Genomic DNA, 14,090 nt, shown 5'->3' with positions numbered 1-14,090 from the left:
GAACAAAAAAAAGACTGTTACCTAACAATATGATAGACCGAAAAGTTGTAGGAGGAATGACGTACCCAAGAAACCACCCTTTTCTTTTGAATTAACGAGCTACGTAGTCTATGAACAAATTTTTTAATAGGAAAGTAAGTAAAGAGGTTAAAAAGAAGAAATTGTTTACAGTTACAGTTACCTATTGACAAAAGATGTTAACTTTGATAGAATTAAAAATAAAGGAGTTCTTTGTTGACCATAACGGTTAACAATTACTTTCTTCACTAGTAGACGGGTTAATATTGCCTCCACAAGCAAAATTTGAGCCAAGCCTACCTGAAGAGTCAGTAGCGACAGAAACCGAACACCTGTTTTCACACTGTGTTTCTTATTTAAAATCAGAAGCACTATAAAGAGAGTATTTTAAAATGCTAAATAGACTACTTTTTCATAAATATAGAAGATATCAATTGATCTAAATTGTAAAATATGAGCGTTATGGGAATATCAAAAGATCAGATTCCTTTTTACGTTTTTCTGAATAGCTTGAGATACATATTTTTTCTTTTGTATTCCCAACACTAAGATAACAATGCTTTTACTCTTATCAATTTCATCCCTATTTAATCGCCGAAATCAAACTAAGAAGCTTTGTCTTTCTACCGGACAAAGATGTGTAAAATAACCTTTTTTTCAGTTATATATCAACAAAGTTGGAAAGACACAAAGCTATTTCTTCCTTCAATTCTTCAAGTGCGCATTTATTGATAACGTCTCAGAAAGGTGAGTTTAAACTTACTTTACTTACGCCCTCTTTGGTTAGTCCTCAGGATATCGAAACGGAAGTCGTGGTGCAATTTTTTAAAACAAAACTAGTGAACAGCACTCTGAGAACAGTAGTTGTAGAACTTCTTTATTCACACGGTTTTTAGCTAACTGAAACCGTGGCCCCAAATATTATTCTCACCCTGCCCAAAAAAATTTTCAAATTTTTCACAGCTTCACCTTTTCCTTTTCGTATGTCCGCCAAGCGTTTATGGTCATTGGCTCCCGAAAAGCCGCTAACTATGGCTTATAAATACAGGCGTTTAGTGTTAACTTGTAAAACTCCCTGAAGAAGTCTAGTTTAGTGTTAAAATTTTCTTTAAAAAATTTGGTTTGTCTTCAGGATATCGAAATGGAAGTCGTGGTGCAACTTTTCAACTCTTTAGAGCTCGCTTTCCCTTTTTTTTAATAACACTGGGTCTCATCTTTTGAATTTTTGCCGCTTGTAATAGGCTTCCTCTCAATTGCTATCCACGCGTACTTCTAGGAAACGCTTCTTGGTTTCACTTCTCCTCGAGTCTCTATAAAGAGGCTGGATACTGTCTCTTACTCATTTTAACTTCAACAAGGAATTCGTGGCTTCCTACCTTAAGCTCCCCAGTAACCGAAAATAAGATCAGAATGTAGCAGAATGAACGCGCATGTTCTGTTAAACTTTAAGTTAAAGACTGTGACATTTATTTTGTATCAATCGCAATCTTTACGAAAGACACTCCTTGTCCTATATTTTTTTAACGAATATATTAACGAAACTCTCAGACAGAGTGATTGCAAGGAAACAACGAAAAACATGCAGAACATGCTATTTGGAAATTAAATGTTTCGTTTTACACCTCTCTTGTAATTAAACTCTGTAACCAGCGTGTACTCCAGTTTTGTGTAAATAGAAAAGTTTACGCAAGAAGGTACGCTGATATTAAAAAAAGTGGTTTTAACAAGGCAAATGCCAGTTTTTCCAGTTCATATAATCCCAGATACCCTTTTAGAAGAGAAAACTTTGCAGTAAGCGAGCTGAGTTAGACATGATTAATATACAGAAATTGTAACATCCTTTACTGAACAGTCTATTTTTTCACCAATCTGCTCTTTTCGGTCTCTCGCTGACGCAGTATAGCCAAACCATTCCAGTGGCTGACGTTATGGATTACTATTGCACATTTTTCCAGGCATTATTGCGATTATGTGGAAAATTGGTGTCATAGTTAAGCATAATTTAGCAAGGAATTGTCGGGTCTATGTGGTTTGTATACAGAGGGAAAGAGCTCTGCTGTACATGGAAACATGGTAACCGGTAAAAAAAAACAAGGAGGAATTGTTTTTCCTCCGGGGAAAACTCTAATTAAGAAATAATGGTGTAGCCAAGATGTAACCCAGTTGCAAATAACAGTTTTAAAAATAATACAATGGCCTAAAACCTGAGATCTACGGTCGCTATATTAACGACTGTATAAGCCACACTTCCTCTAACCATAACCGGTGTCAATTCGTTTCACAAGGCCCTGAACTATACCTGGGAAATTTCCGACCGACACTCCTTCGGCTTTTCTAGATATCAAAGCTTCTATCGAAAGCAACGGTCTATGCACCGGCCGACAGATTCCTCCGGTTTTTTTATTGTATTCATCTTCGCACTTATCACATGTCAAGAAAGTCATTCCTTACTCTCGGTTTCCTATACTTCGATGTTTATCTAAGGATGACTCTGGTTTTGCCAACTTCGCGCCGCGAAGTGCACTCCAAACAAGTGTTCAACCCTGAGCTTTTAAATACTCGCGCGCACGACGCAAAACTATTTCTTTAATCCATAACGTTGAGGAATATCAAGTACCAAGTCGTTCATTCTGGTCACTAATCCTTTCATCTTTACCTCTGCCTATGTCATCTATGGCATAACTTACACTTATTGAAAATCTTTTTACCTCGCCGAAACGGGAAGACGACAAGGCAACCGATTCCGCGAACACCTTCGTGACATAGAAAGGAATGACAAAGCAGTATCACCCCAATCGTTCCACTTCTCTCTCCACCATTCTCCTACAGTTTGAAAAGCCGCAAAAATCTTGAACAAACAATTATGTCTCAAATCGGCTCTCTAAAACCCAATCAACGAATCAAAGAATGCTTCTCATTTTACCGATTTATTCTTGTGTTTTCATTCCAGCCCCTTTTTTTCCTTCTATCAAGTGAATCACTAATGCCTTTACCATTACCTTGATGTTCTGCGTCTTCGCCTTTTCAATTGGTTTTTAATCCCAAACGTTTTTGCGAGGTAAGCGTAAGGTCTATGTTGCTCAATATCAGTGAAACATGAAGATATCACATCTTGCCCTTCTCTTCCTCAACCTCTTAAAAAATTTTCTGAGACTCTCTCGTGGACTAACCCACGAGAATTTTTTTTGCAGAACTCTTGTACAAAAATTCAGCCTATTGCTGTAATGCCCTCCAATAGGCGGAGTATACTCTGAAGCTTGTTTCCCAGCGTCGCAACACTAGTTTTCAAATCAAATCAAAGAACAACGAAAGTTACAGTTATCAAAGATCGATACTTTATGCAATGTGCTGGTGTTTGTTTTCTTTTTAATCCCCCCCCCCCCTTCAATCCTTGTTCACAGTCCCTTTCACCCCTAACTTTGGTTAATAAAAGTTAGGAAAATCTGTGCCACATTAAGTTAGGATTGAAACCCTAGAGTTGATTCCCTCACCAGAATGAGTTTCGTCTACTCTGACATACACATATGCCTTGATAACACTGCAACATAACGGCTCTACTGCCTCATTAGTGCAAAGGGTAATAATTGAAAATTTTTTCCCATTGACCAAGCAGTTATCAATGGATCGTGTAATTTACATTCTCATATCAAAACTGAAAAATCTTGCTCAATCCATAATTTTCATACCTTTGATCTCCATACTCATTAAACTTCATCCTGTATCAGTATGGGAGTTACTTATTGCCCTTTTTTTGGTGTGCATGTCGTAAGGGTCACCCTGATGACGAATGCTGCTTACTGAGAAGTTAGGACATCCCTGATTTTATCACCATAGTTACTATGAAGAAAATATAAAACTTAAACGCGATTACCTATAAAGAAAACTAAAGTTTGATGTGTGAGTTGTTTTGATCAAGTAACTTCAATGAATCCAAGCAATCATTTCAGTGAATCTGTAATTAATGTTTGCAACTGGTGTAGTCGTTGAAATTTGCGCCTTGTGTTCATATTTTTGGGACCGCCCCCCGAAAAATGACTCTTTTGCTGAGAGTAAAAGAATGACCCTGTATTGACTATCATCGATTAAATAATAATAATGATAAAAATAATAATGATAGTCATTTCCGCGGCATTTCTTTAGGATGGCAATTTGTTCGTGAAGATTGATCCAAGTATGTCCAAAACTACGGATCGATACAAGTAGTTTAATATATTCACGAGTCGTATGACTCGTAGGAGTCGTCTAATGTAATTAAAAGGCGTACGACCCGTGCCTCTCACTTGGGAGACTGACAGTTTTTCACCTCACACCATCGAGCCCTGATGGTGGTGCATCGATTCGTACGAGTGGTACGATTCGTCGACCATGAATATTCATTACGGACACCATGGAAACGAAACGAGTCGTAAGGCTGTCCTGTCTATCCATGAATGTCCTTAGGGAGACTTTTTCACCAAAAAACCACCGCACGAAGTGCACAAACAAGAAAATCCTCGCACTACTAAAAGTGCCACGCAAAATGCACAAATAACGAGAGTATTCTTCGTTCTAAAAGCACCGCGTGAAGTACACAAACAACAACAGTCCATATTTAACAGGAGTCCGTATTTAAAACACAGTCAACGAGACATATACTACTCTACGATCATTAAACCTATAATGCTTTACGGCAATATGATTTGCACTTCTTCCAATAAAGGAAATCTTTTGAAAGTCCGACGTCTTCAAAAACGTGCGGCTAGAATAATTCTTGGTGCCAAATAAACAACACCTTCTGTCGCCTTATTTAACTCCCTAAAGTGGATTCCCTTTTATGCTGAATCATACGTAATCGATACACTTTAACCTATAAAAGGCTGAATGGAAATACTCCTGAATATATAAATTATTTACTTATCAGAAATTCTGACACACATAATAGATCAACCCGTTTCTGTAATCTTAACTTAAGTTGCCCTCGATATAACAGAAGTAAGGAAAATGGTCGAACGTTTGCTGTGAGAGCAACAAAGGAATGGAAAAAACTAGGTACCGATGTCAAAAACTTTAAGCGTTCACTTTTTAAAATAATTTCAAACAATAAAATTCTTACGCGGTTATTCATGTAAATTTTAAAATCTGTATATAACCACATTTTATAATCTTATTTTGCAATGTACAAAGGCTTGTACACTATTTTAATTACCATTAATATTGTTGCAACTATTGCTATTAGTTTGTTTTGTTTTGTTTTTTTTGAGGGCCATTAGGTTGTCAGTTTTATTACTGTCAAATGTTACCTTCATTAAATAAAGTCTTACCTACCTAGCCACCAACAGTAATCTTTGTTGTACTGAAAAGCAACGCGCGAAGTGCACGAAAAACATTAGTACCCCTTCTTCTAAAAGCACCCCGTAAAACGCACAAAAAACAAAGTATTCCTCGTTCTAAAAGCACCGTGCGAAATGCATAAAAAACGAAGTATCCCTCGTTCTAAAAGCACCGCGCGAAGTGAACAAAAAACAAAGTATTCCTCGTTCTAAAAGCACCGCGTAAAGTGCACAAAAAACAAAGTATTCCTCGTTCTAAAAGCACCGCGCGAAGTGCACAAAAAACAAAGTATTCCGTCTTCTAAAAGCACCGTGCGAAGTGTGCAATAAAACAAAGTATTCCTCGTTCTAAAAGCACCGTGTGAAGTGTGCAAAAAACAAAGTATTCCTCGTTCTAAAAGCACCGTGCGAAGTGCACAAAAAACCAAAGTATTCCTCGTTGTAAAAGCATTGTGTGAAGTGCACAAAAACAAAGTATTCCTCGTTCTAAAAGCACCGTGCGAAGTGAACAAAAAAACAAAGTATTCCACGTTCTCGAAGCACCGCGTGAAGTGCAAATATAACAAGGGAATGAGTACATAAAACCTGGCTGTTAAGGAACAGTAAGCTTTCTGCCTCCCTTCTTTGTTTTCTTGACGACTAGTACGACTCGTACGAATCGACACACCACAATCTGGGGTCAGTTCTCTCAAAGTGGTGAAAAAATATCTAAGTTTCCCTAATTACATTCAAGGATAGAAAGCACAGCCTTACGACTCGTTTCGTTTCCATGGTTTCCGGATCGTACGACTCTTGAATACTTTAGACGACTTGTATCAAGCCGTGGTATCGGACAACCTTCGGTTGAAGCAATGGTTCGTGTTGCCTAGATAATTCGCATCGCAGGAATTACATTTAAATTCATAGAATTTTCGACGGCGACGTGTCAACATTATCAAATGCAAAATTATTATACGTTCAGTGATGTTATATAAAGAAAGGAAAGTGTGAAACTAAATTAGAATACAAATGAGATGAAGTAAAACAAAAGAATGTACATATTTAATTCCTTTCTTTATATAACGTCACTCGACTTATAAAAAATTACGAGCAATTTGCCATCCTAAAGAAATGCCGCGGAAAGGTTAAGTGCCTTATTAACTAGAAAATTTACTGCCGGTTAAATTCGAATGAGAGAGGGGGGATTATAAGGATATTACAGCGCCTGATGAGGATCAGGTAAATTTTATCGTGACACACCCAAAACCCTCCAGCCATCCCCCTTCCCACTGGTTCCCCCGAAATTGCGGTGCTTCATCTGTGAAAGAAAGAAAAAGTTTGATAGAGTGATATCATCACCCAAGACATCTTATCATGAAGCATTTCGATGAACAGAAAGGAAAAAAATCGGAAACATCATGAAATACATGTCATCATTTGTTGTGTTATGACACTTGAGAATCGTTTCCTGTCAGATGTTTAGGAGATTAATATAAACCAACATGAAAAAAAATATAGTTGGCAAACATGTTTTTATTAAAACAGTCATCATCTCTGGTAAAAATGAGGGAACACCTAACTTTTTGTCTGCCCTATATTACAATTAACACTGCTGCTCATACTTTCAAATTGGTACAAAGTGGTTGCCATATAAACATTACTGCCCAACCTTGTGATATTACTTGAAAATCGAGCTCATCGACCTTAAGTTGTTATTACAGGACTGCTGATCAAGATTTAACTTACTGCAAATGGAATTTCTAAAATTTGATGAACTTCATAACTAGCTTAAAATTTGTCATTATACAGTGGGATATATACCTTGCCATCGATACAACGAAAAATGGTGTCTCAAAATAACGAAAATAATGTTAATTAACTGTGTGAATGAAGTTTCTCGTGGATAAAGCTAACATTAAATAAATCGCAACTAGATCATATACTGAATGAATGATTTTGAATTCAAATCGACACGCATCGCCAATAAACACATCCGTGTGGAAAACCAACATTATGGTTTTCATAAGTTCAATATCTATGAAATATTTTAGATATTATGCGTGCTCTTATTGGTCGATTGGTGCGTTTAGATAGACATCTTTGAGAAGTTTCACAACACAATTTGAAAAACGTTTTCCAAAGCTTTCGCAAAACTCGCAGAAAAATGTTAAGTACAAATATAACAGCAATGGAGATAAACCTTCATTTTTTTTTCTATCTTCCCCCTCCTAAGTCCAAAGTAAAATAAAGAAGACGGCTCGGAGATCCCTCGTGGATGGAGCTCGAGCAAAGGCAACAAAATATGCAACAAAATGCACAGTAAAAGTGTTTCAAGGTAATCTTCATATTCAGGTACAACAATAAAACCGTCTACGAGACATTCTACATGAAAAAATGCTCACGAAAACGCACGGCAAAGTAAGTACTTTAGAGTACAGGCTTTGCATGGCCTATCAGTTACCGTGATGTGACTTTCCAATTTTTTATAAAACGTAACTTTTTTTCTCAGACGTTCTCGGGTTGCCAAATTAGGCAAATTCACGTCACTTTCAAAAGCAGTCAATCTGAGCAAATTTCTTTTTCAGCTTAAAACAAAGCTCGTTTTCGTGAAGTTCTTTCCTTGCGGAATCTTATAATTCAAACATTTCAGTATTTTTCTGTCAGATTCACGAGGGTTTCATCTCACCCGGTGCTGGCGGTTCTCCTAAATATTATCTTAGCCTGAATTTTATAACGCGAGCTTTGATTGCTCTATGTGTAGCCAAAATTTTTTAGCTCCCGGTAAAACATTCCCTTCAAAATGATGATTATGGAGATGTACCTAACCAGATACACTGTAAATGACATAAGTGACGTAATTTAAAAATTGTTCAGGTTGATCAAGTTTATGACAAAGTAACACAATTGGGTCATGTCTATAGTTTGTTCAAAAATCCAACAAAAACATTATAGTTACCTGACCATGCGTGGATGTCTTGCAACAGCGTTCATTTCTCTGATTTTTCCTAGCATTGAAAGATCTTCCCCCACCGCCACAGGAATTCATTGTATTGGCTCCACTTCTTCCACCAGAGTACCCACCTCCTCCTCCTCCTTGGCTATATTTATGTACTCCGCCACCACCACCACCAAACCCACCCACAATATCTTTAATCGTGGCTCCACCACCCAACGCTCCCTCCAGATATCCCATTCTGATTACACTCAGACGAGATATTCAATGTGAAAGTTTATTTAGGAGAAGTCAGCCAGTCTTGTTGTCTACATATCCTACTATATACTATACTACTATCCTACCTATTATACAAAAATAGGCTGTGCTACGCCAGATACGAAAAACCACTAAAAAACCACTCTTTAGAAGTGGCCAAAAACTATGTGGAAACGTATTCCTCATCTAATGCAGCAGCACTATACCCCGAGGAAAGGGTAACTAAAATAAACCTAGTTACACTACTAAATTACACAGAAAATTCAATGAAAGGAGTGATGTTTTACATAGAGTTGTAAAGCAAAATTACATTAAATAAAAAATAAATAAATAAAAGAAAGTGGCCCAACCCAAGACTGACCGACGTAGAATGGCCTAATTTCCCCGCGAAACGCTTAAATAACCCGAAACTACCATGATGCCATGCGAACCTCTCAAACGTGCCGTCAGAATATTAATTTCTGACTAATTCGTTCCCATGTCTCTCAAACGTCAGAAATTACATTTACCGCCCTCTCCACCTTTTCCCGTGGTTCCACCATAATTCCTTCCACTGTAATAAAATCCGCCCCCACCAACACCTTATGCAAAAGGGAACAATTAATTAGAAAAGGTAACTTCCCCTGCAACCCCTTTCTAGGTCCGCGTGTCATTCGTCTATTCAATTTTCGTTTAAAATCAAAAATTGAAAATCGATGTCAATTTTTGATTTTTGTTATTTTTTATCATAAATAATACGCAATTGCCAAATCGAACATTTTTGACTTTTTGACTTTTTATATTTTTACATTAATCCTGTCAACAATAAAGAAAAAAATGAAAGTGAGCTGCAATTTTGCTTTTCCAACAATGTTGCAGTCTATGGCATGGCTAAGTTTTTTTGTTTTCGGCGGAAGTCTAAAACTTGAAAATTGAAAATTAATTCCAATTTCAATTTTTGTTTTTCGGCCAAAACACTCAAAATTGTTGACAGAACTACCCAAGAGAGTGGGGGAGGGGTTCATTCGCACGGTAATTTTTGGCCCCAGCGCCCTCTCCCCATGGCCAGGTCCGCTTCCTTGCCTATGGAGTTTGGGAAGGAAGTGAGAATTTAACTGTCTCTTCGCGGTCTTTCACGACGTTTTGGAGCGTCTTCCTCAGTTCTGTTCATTACAGCGAGCAGCCAGACTTTGGATGTTATCTAAGAAGTTAAAAAGATCTTAGACTACGTATTTGAGCATATTGGAGCGGGTGATGTAGCTCTATCGACTTTTAAGACACCATACTGTAAAACATGGATAGAATGAAGGTGAGGGAGGGGGAGGGGGTAAATTTCTGATACCACCCCCTCCCTAATGGCCCGCCTGTAGTCTGCGAAGGAAGTGAAAGTTTCGCGCTCTTTCGGACTGTCCGTTCGCCGACATCATGGCAAGCAATAAAACCTTTGATTTGACTAGGGACGGAAAAGTGTTAAAATTACGAATAGCAGCGGGGGATATGACAGTTTCGAGGCTTCTCGAGCTTTTCAGGCAATACACGTTGTATTTACATTTGGCCGATAACATGACTGCAACAATGCAAGATTTGCAAGATTAAGTAATCTTAACCAAAATTTAGATCGTGTTTAACTGTGGTTACCCTGCGAGCAGTTGTGTTGGGAGTGAAATCTTCAACACTGAAAACAACAAACGAGGAAAATTTTATTTCTCAGGTGGAAACGAATTCGTTGTACTTAAGGGAGGAGTTTGGAGACATGACGTACTGGCCGACTGACTCAGAACGATTTGATGTCTTGCATTTAGACGATGGATCTTCTCTTCTTGTCATGGGGGAAGATTTCACAAATTCGCCATCAAACATCCCGCAGATAGCTGAACAACATAAAGGGCAATTAAGTCATTTGTTAACCTATGGTGGCTCTCTTACTGGCTCTCATGCAAGTTCTTCAAGGCCACCACTTTTCGGTAGCGCAAGACGAAAAGGAGGCGCTCTTGCGAAGATTATTCCTGCGGAAATAACACACAAGAATGTGAAGGGACTTCCTACGTTCCAAGAACTGGTGGCAAATATATTTTAGAAGAAACCGCTAATGTGATTTACGTTCAGTCCAAGGCAAGAGATGTATTCAACGATTCATCCCTAGAGTTGATGATCACGCTTGAACAAACACCGAAAACTTTGAGAAACCCAAGTTTAAAGTTATTTTATTATAAAATTTTGGTTGTTTTTATCATTCATATCAATTAAACTTGCTAACAAAAAACGACTAAATTTTGACCAAATATACTGGAAACCACTTTCAAAATTTGATCCTCCTTGCGCTTTATTGTGGATTGCTGTTGAAAGAATTATGAAAACATTTCAATAAAAGGTTGTCAATATCACTGTAGTGATTTAAAATATCTACATCGTTTAAACCTTAGCGAACTGCTAAGTGAGAAGTTTCTCCACAGTCAGTATTCCTTTTCCATCATTGTTAACTTCACGTCCCAGTTTCATTTTTTTCATATCAAAAGCAATAATTCATAATTCTTCGTAAATTTCAGACCTCTACAAGTTCTATAACGGCAAAATATGCCTCGAATGCTGAGTTCTTAAATTACGAGACAAATGTCCTAGTACATGTATAGCACCCGCTCGCAAAGATATCGTCATGGTGAAATAACAGAGTTCCCTTAACTAACCAAAATAAATGCCAACTGAATATGCCCAGATAGAGATCGTGACTGATCAAGAGTAATTTGGTAAAGTGCTCTCATCCGTAAAAATAAGGTGATAAATAGCTCGAATTCAAAACTTTTCCTTTTTCACGAAGTAAACACATCAAATTTCTTTCCATGCGCGCGTGGCTTTTCAGAACTTTGGTTACTAACTCCACGAATATATCAATGAAACCACAAGATTCTCGCCAATTGGATGACATTGTGGATCTATAAAAGGATGTTTAACAGGAAGTCTAGACCATAAGCATGGAATATTCAGGTGAGTTAAGAAATAGCGGGGTTTGTTCATTCGTAACGTGAAATTACTTTAAAATATATGTAAAATATAATGAAAACGAGTCGAAAATCCCTTTTGGAATTAATTAAAACAAAGAAATGGATGGTGAATAGATAGTGAAATAAAAAATAGTTCTTTAGCCATCATGTCAACAGTCTAAAGTTTTAGTTTTTGACAATTTGTGCTGAACTGCAGACCTGAGACATTTAGAAGAAGGAAAAACATGTAAATTTTCAAAAAGCAAAAATAAAACTTACTATTTGCGCAAGATAAAGCGTGTTTAGAGAGAAAAACCACCGAGATGAAAAACAGGTGGAGTAGAAGTGCCATTTCCACAACAACGGGATGAAATAAAGTCGTTTTGATGTTAGAGAGCTAATGAGCAAAGCAAGGAGCTTAACAGCTACTTGTTTACTAGAAATACGCCACCAGTTTAAAGCTGAACCTTGTAGTGGTGCGATAGCCAATCACAAATTGATGTCTAACCGATATTTCATTTATCCTCAAGCGGACTCCATTAGATAAATTGCTTTGAAATTGGGAATTCATTGTAGTAAGGCTCATTCTCAGGCAGGTTGCCATTAATAAAAAATGAGGCCTGAAAATTTGAACCTAAGGAGCATATTGTTTTGTTATGTTCTGTATTACACACAGTTTCTAATTTCAAACCGACAGATGCAGGGTGTAGGTTTGTAAAGTCCAAACTTGATGGAGTGTTACTCATCGTAAACCTTCATGAATACGGTTGAGGTTTAGTGGTTTGAAAGCACAGACGAGCCTATCATGTTCTCACCACGCAAGTCTAGCATTTTTTTTAAACAAATATCCATCTTAAACATTGCATTTATCTCAATTAATATTGTCTAGGTTAAAACGCCTACATTTGAATTAATGTTTGGAAAATACCTTGAAAACCGATATAAAAGTTTAAGAACTTCTCTTCTCTTCATTGTGCATCGTAATAATTGGATTATGAAAATACATTTATGTCGGATCTTAATATTACTGTGGTGATAGTAAAATATCTACTAAGTTCATCTCTTAGTCACCTTCCGAATGAAACGTCTCCGCTTATGCGCGGTCAATAACAACAATCGTTTTTCCTGTTTTTCTTTTCCAGACAGGCGGTTTTAAAAGATCAAATTTGTAGGCTATTTGAAAAAACCATTTTCACCATCGTTGTCACAGTCTTGAAAACGTTTTTCGATGTAGGAGACACTGAAAATAATTTTTTCTCTTTTTTAAAGCATTTCAGAATGAGCTTAATTCTTTGTTTACAAGACTTCTGCGCCTTTTATCGATCGTTTTTATTTGCCTTTCGTTGACTTTTTTAATAACCACCCAACAGATTATTCATAAGTGTCGAAATACACTTGTTACGTTTATCTTCACTGCCAATTATAAAGAAACAGACATATATGGAAAAAAACACAAAAGCTATCGACCGCCGACCCTTGGGACTATTTTATAACTGAATCTCGCTTTCCAGCCATGAAGTCTCGACTTGTACTTATCACCTCTTTTAAAAGTTGTTAAAAAACCACATTTTCCGTACTTACGCTTAACGAAAATAATTTTCATTATTTTCATAATACATACCAGCTGAATTTGTTTAACGCGAAACGCCTTCGTATTTCATAAATATTTTGAAAAGGACATATATAGGTCGTAAATCTTCTCTTCGCTTTATCATGCGTCTGCAATGATTGAATCACGAAAAGTAAAGAAACTATCCGTGGACGTATTCTTTCAGCCTTGGGAACCCGCCGAGAACCGGCTTTCTCTGAAAAATTTTTCTGCGCTTTTTTTTTTACCTCATAATGTTCTTCTAAAACTTCCCCGAGAAAACTGATCTTAAAAATTTGGAAATCCGCCACTGTTTACATCTCAGAAATTTGCGTGGATTTGTTAGCGTTGCTTTACATGATACCTCATCTTTATCAGCGATAACCTTACTGATAATAGTATTCGATCAATGAGCGAGCGGTAAATTACGTTGAAGTGATATTCTCCCACAAGAAAAGTGAGCGATGCAAATATTATAGCCTCCTAGCCCTTTTTTCTAGAATTTCGTCAAATTTCGTTGACCTTTGGGAATAATTCCGGCATTAGTTATCACTCAGAAGTCTTAAATCATTTTGTTAACTGGAAATTTAAAAAAATGCAAACTAGAGGGGTAAATATTTTACGGAACTGAGCCAATTTTGCTTCCCAATTCATCTATGAATTACAGGATGAACAAACTCTCACGCCAGAGAACTCATTAAGCAATTAAGCAATCAGAATCAAACGACTGCTGTACAACCCATGCAAAGAATGAAAAAAAGCTAGATTTTACCGAAATGTTTTGCCTAATAGGGTGAAAGTCGTTTCTGCACGGAACTTGCGTAAGGTGAGAGAAAAGTTCCATTATATTCTATATAGCGATTTAATGTGAAGTGAAAGCAGCAGGAGCTCAGTTAAAAAAAAAAAACGAAAAACTAAATGTTTATTTCCATTATATTCTATGTAGCGATTTACTGTGAAGTGAAAGCAGCAGGAGCTCAGTTAAAAAAAAAAGAAAAACTAAATGTTTATTTATCGGGGTCGGCTTT

The 14,090-nt window shown here is 37.0% G+C and overlaps 1 protein-coding gene across 1 annotated transcript; it reads right to left on the bottom strand.

The window, feature by feature from the left end:
- Positions 1-6,552: 6,552 nt before the first annotated feature.
- Positions 6,553-8,499, bottom strand: LOC136280747 (eggshell protein-like). The gene is made up of 2 exons (XM_066166431.1): positions 8,263-8,499; positions 6,553-6,624 (listed from the first exon to the last, which is right to left on the bottom strand). The coding sequence occupies exons 1-2, from the start codon at positions 8,497-8,499 to the stop codon at positions 6,553-6,555; spliced, it is 309 nt and encodes a 102-aa protein (XP_066022528.1).
- Between the last annotated feature and the right edge of the window lie 5,591 nt (positions 8,500-14,090).

The sequence above is a fragment of the Pocillopora verrucosa genome, chromosome 5 (assembly GCF_036669915.1).
Source record: "Pocillopora verrucosa isolate sample1 chromosome 5, ASM3666991v2, whole genome shotgun sequence".
Classification (NCBI taxonomy): Eukaryota; Metazoa; Cnidaria; class Anthozoa; order Scleractinia; family Pocilloporidae; genus Pocillopora; species Pocillopora verrucosa.
This window is presented reverse-complemented; position numbering and strand designations above follow the sequence as displayed.

What these genes read in the sequence shown, in the direction of transcription:
- LOC136280747 (XM_066166431.1), bottom strand. Translation starts at nt 8,499, where the DNA reads ATGGGATATCTGGAGGGAGCGTTGGGTGGTGGAGCCACGATTAAAGAT. An exon ending in AGACATCCACGCATGGTCAG is followed by an intron (nt 6,625 to 8,262) that starts GTAACTATAATG and finishes TTTCTTTCACAG; the next exon opens with ATGAAGCACCGCAATTTCGG.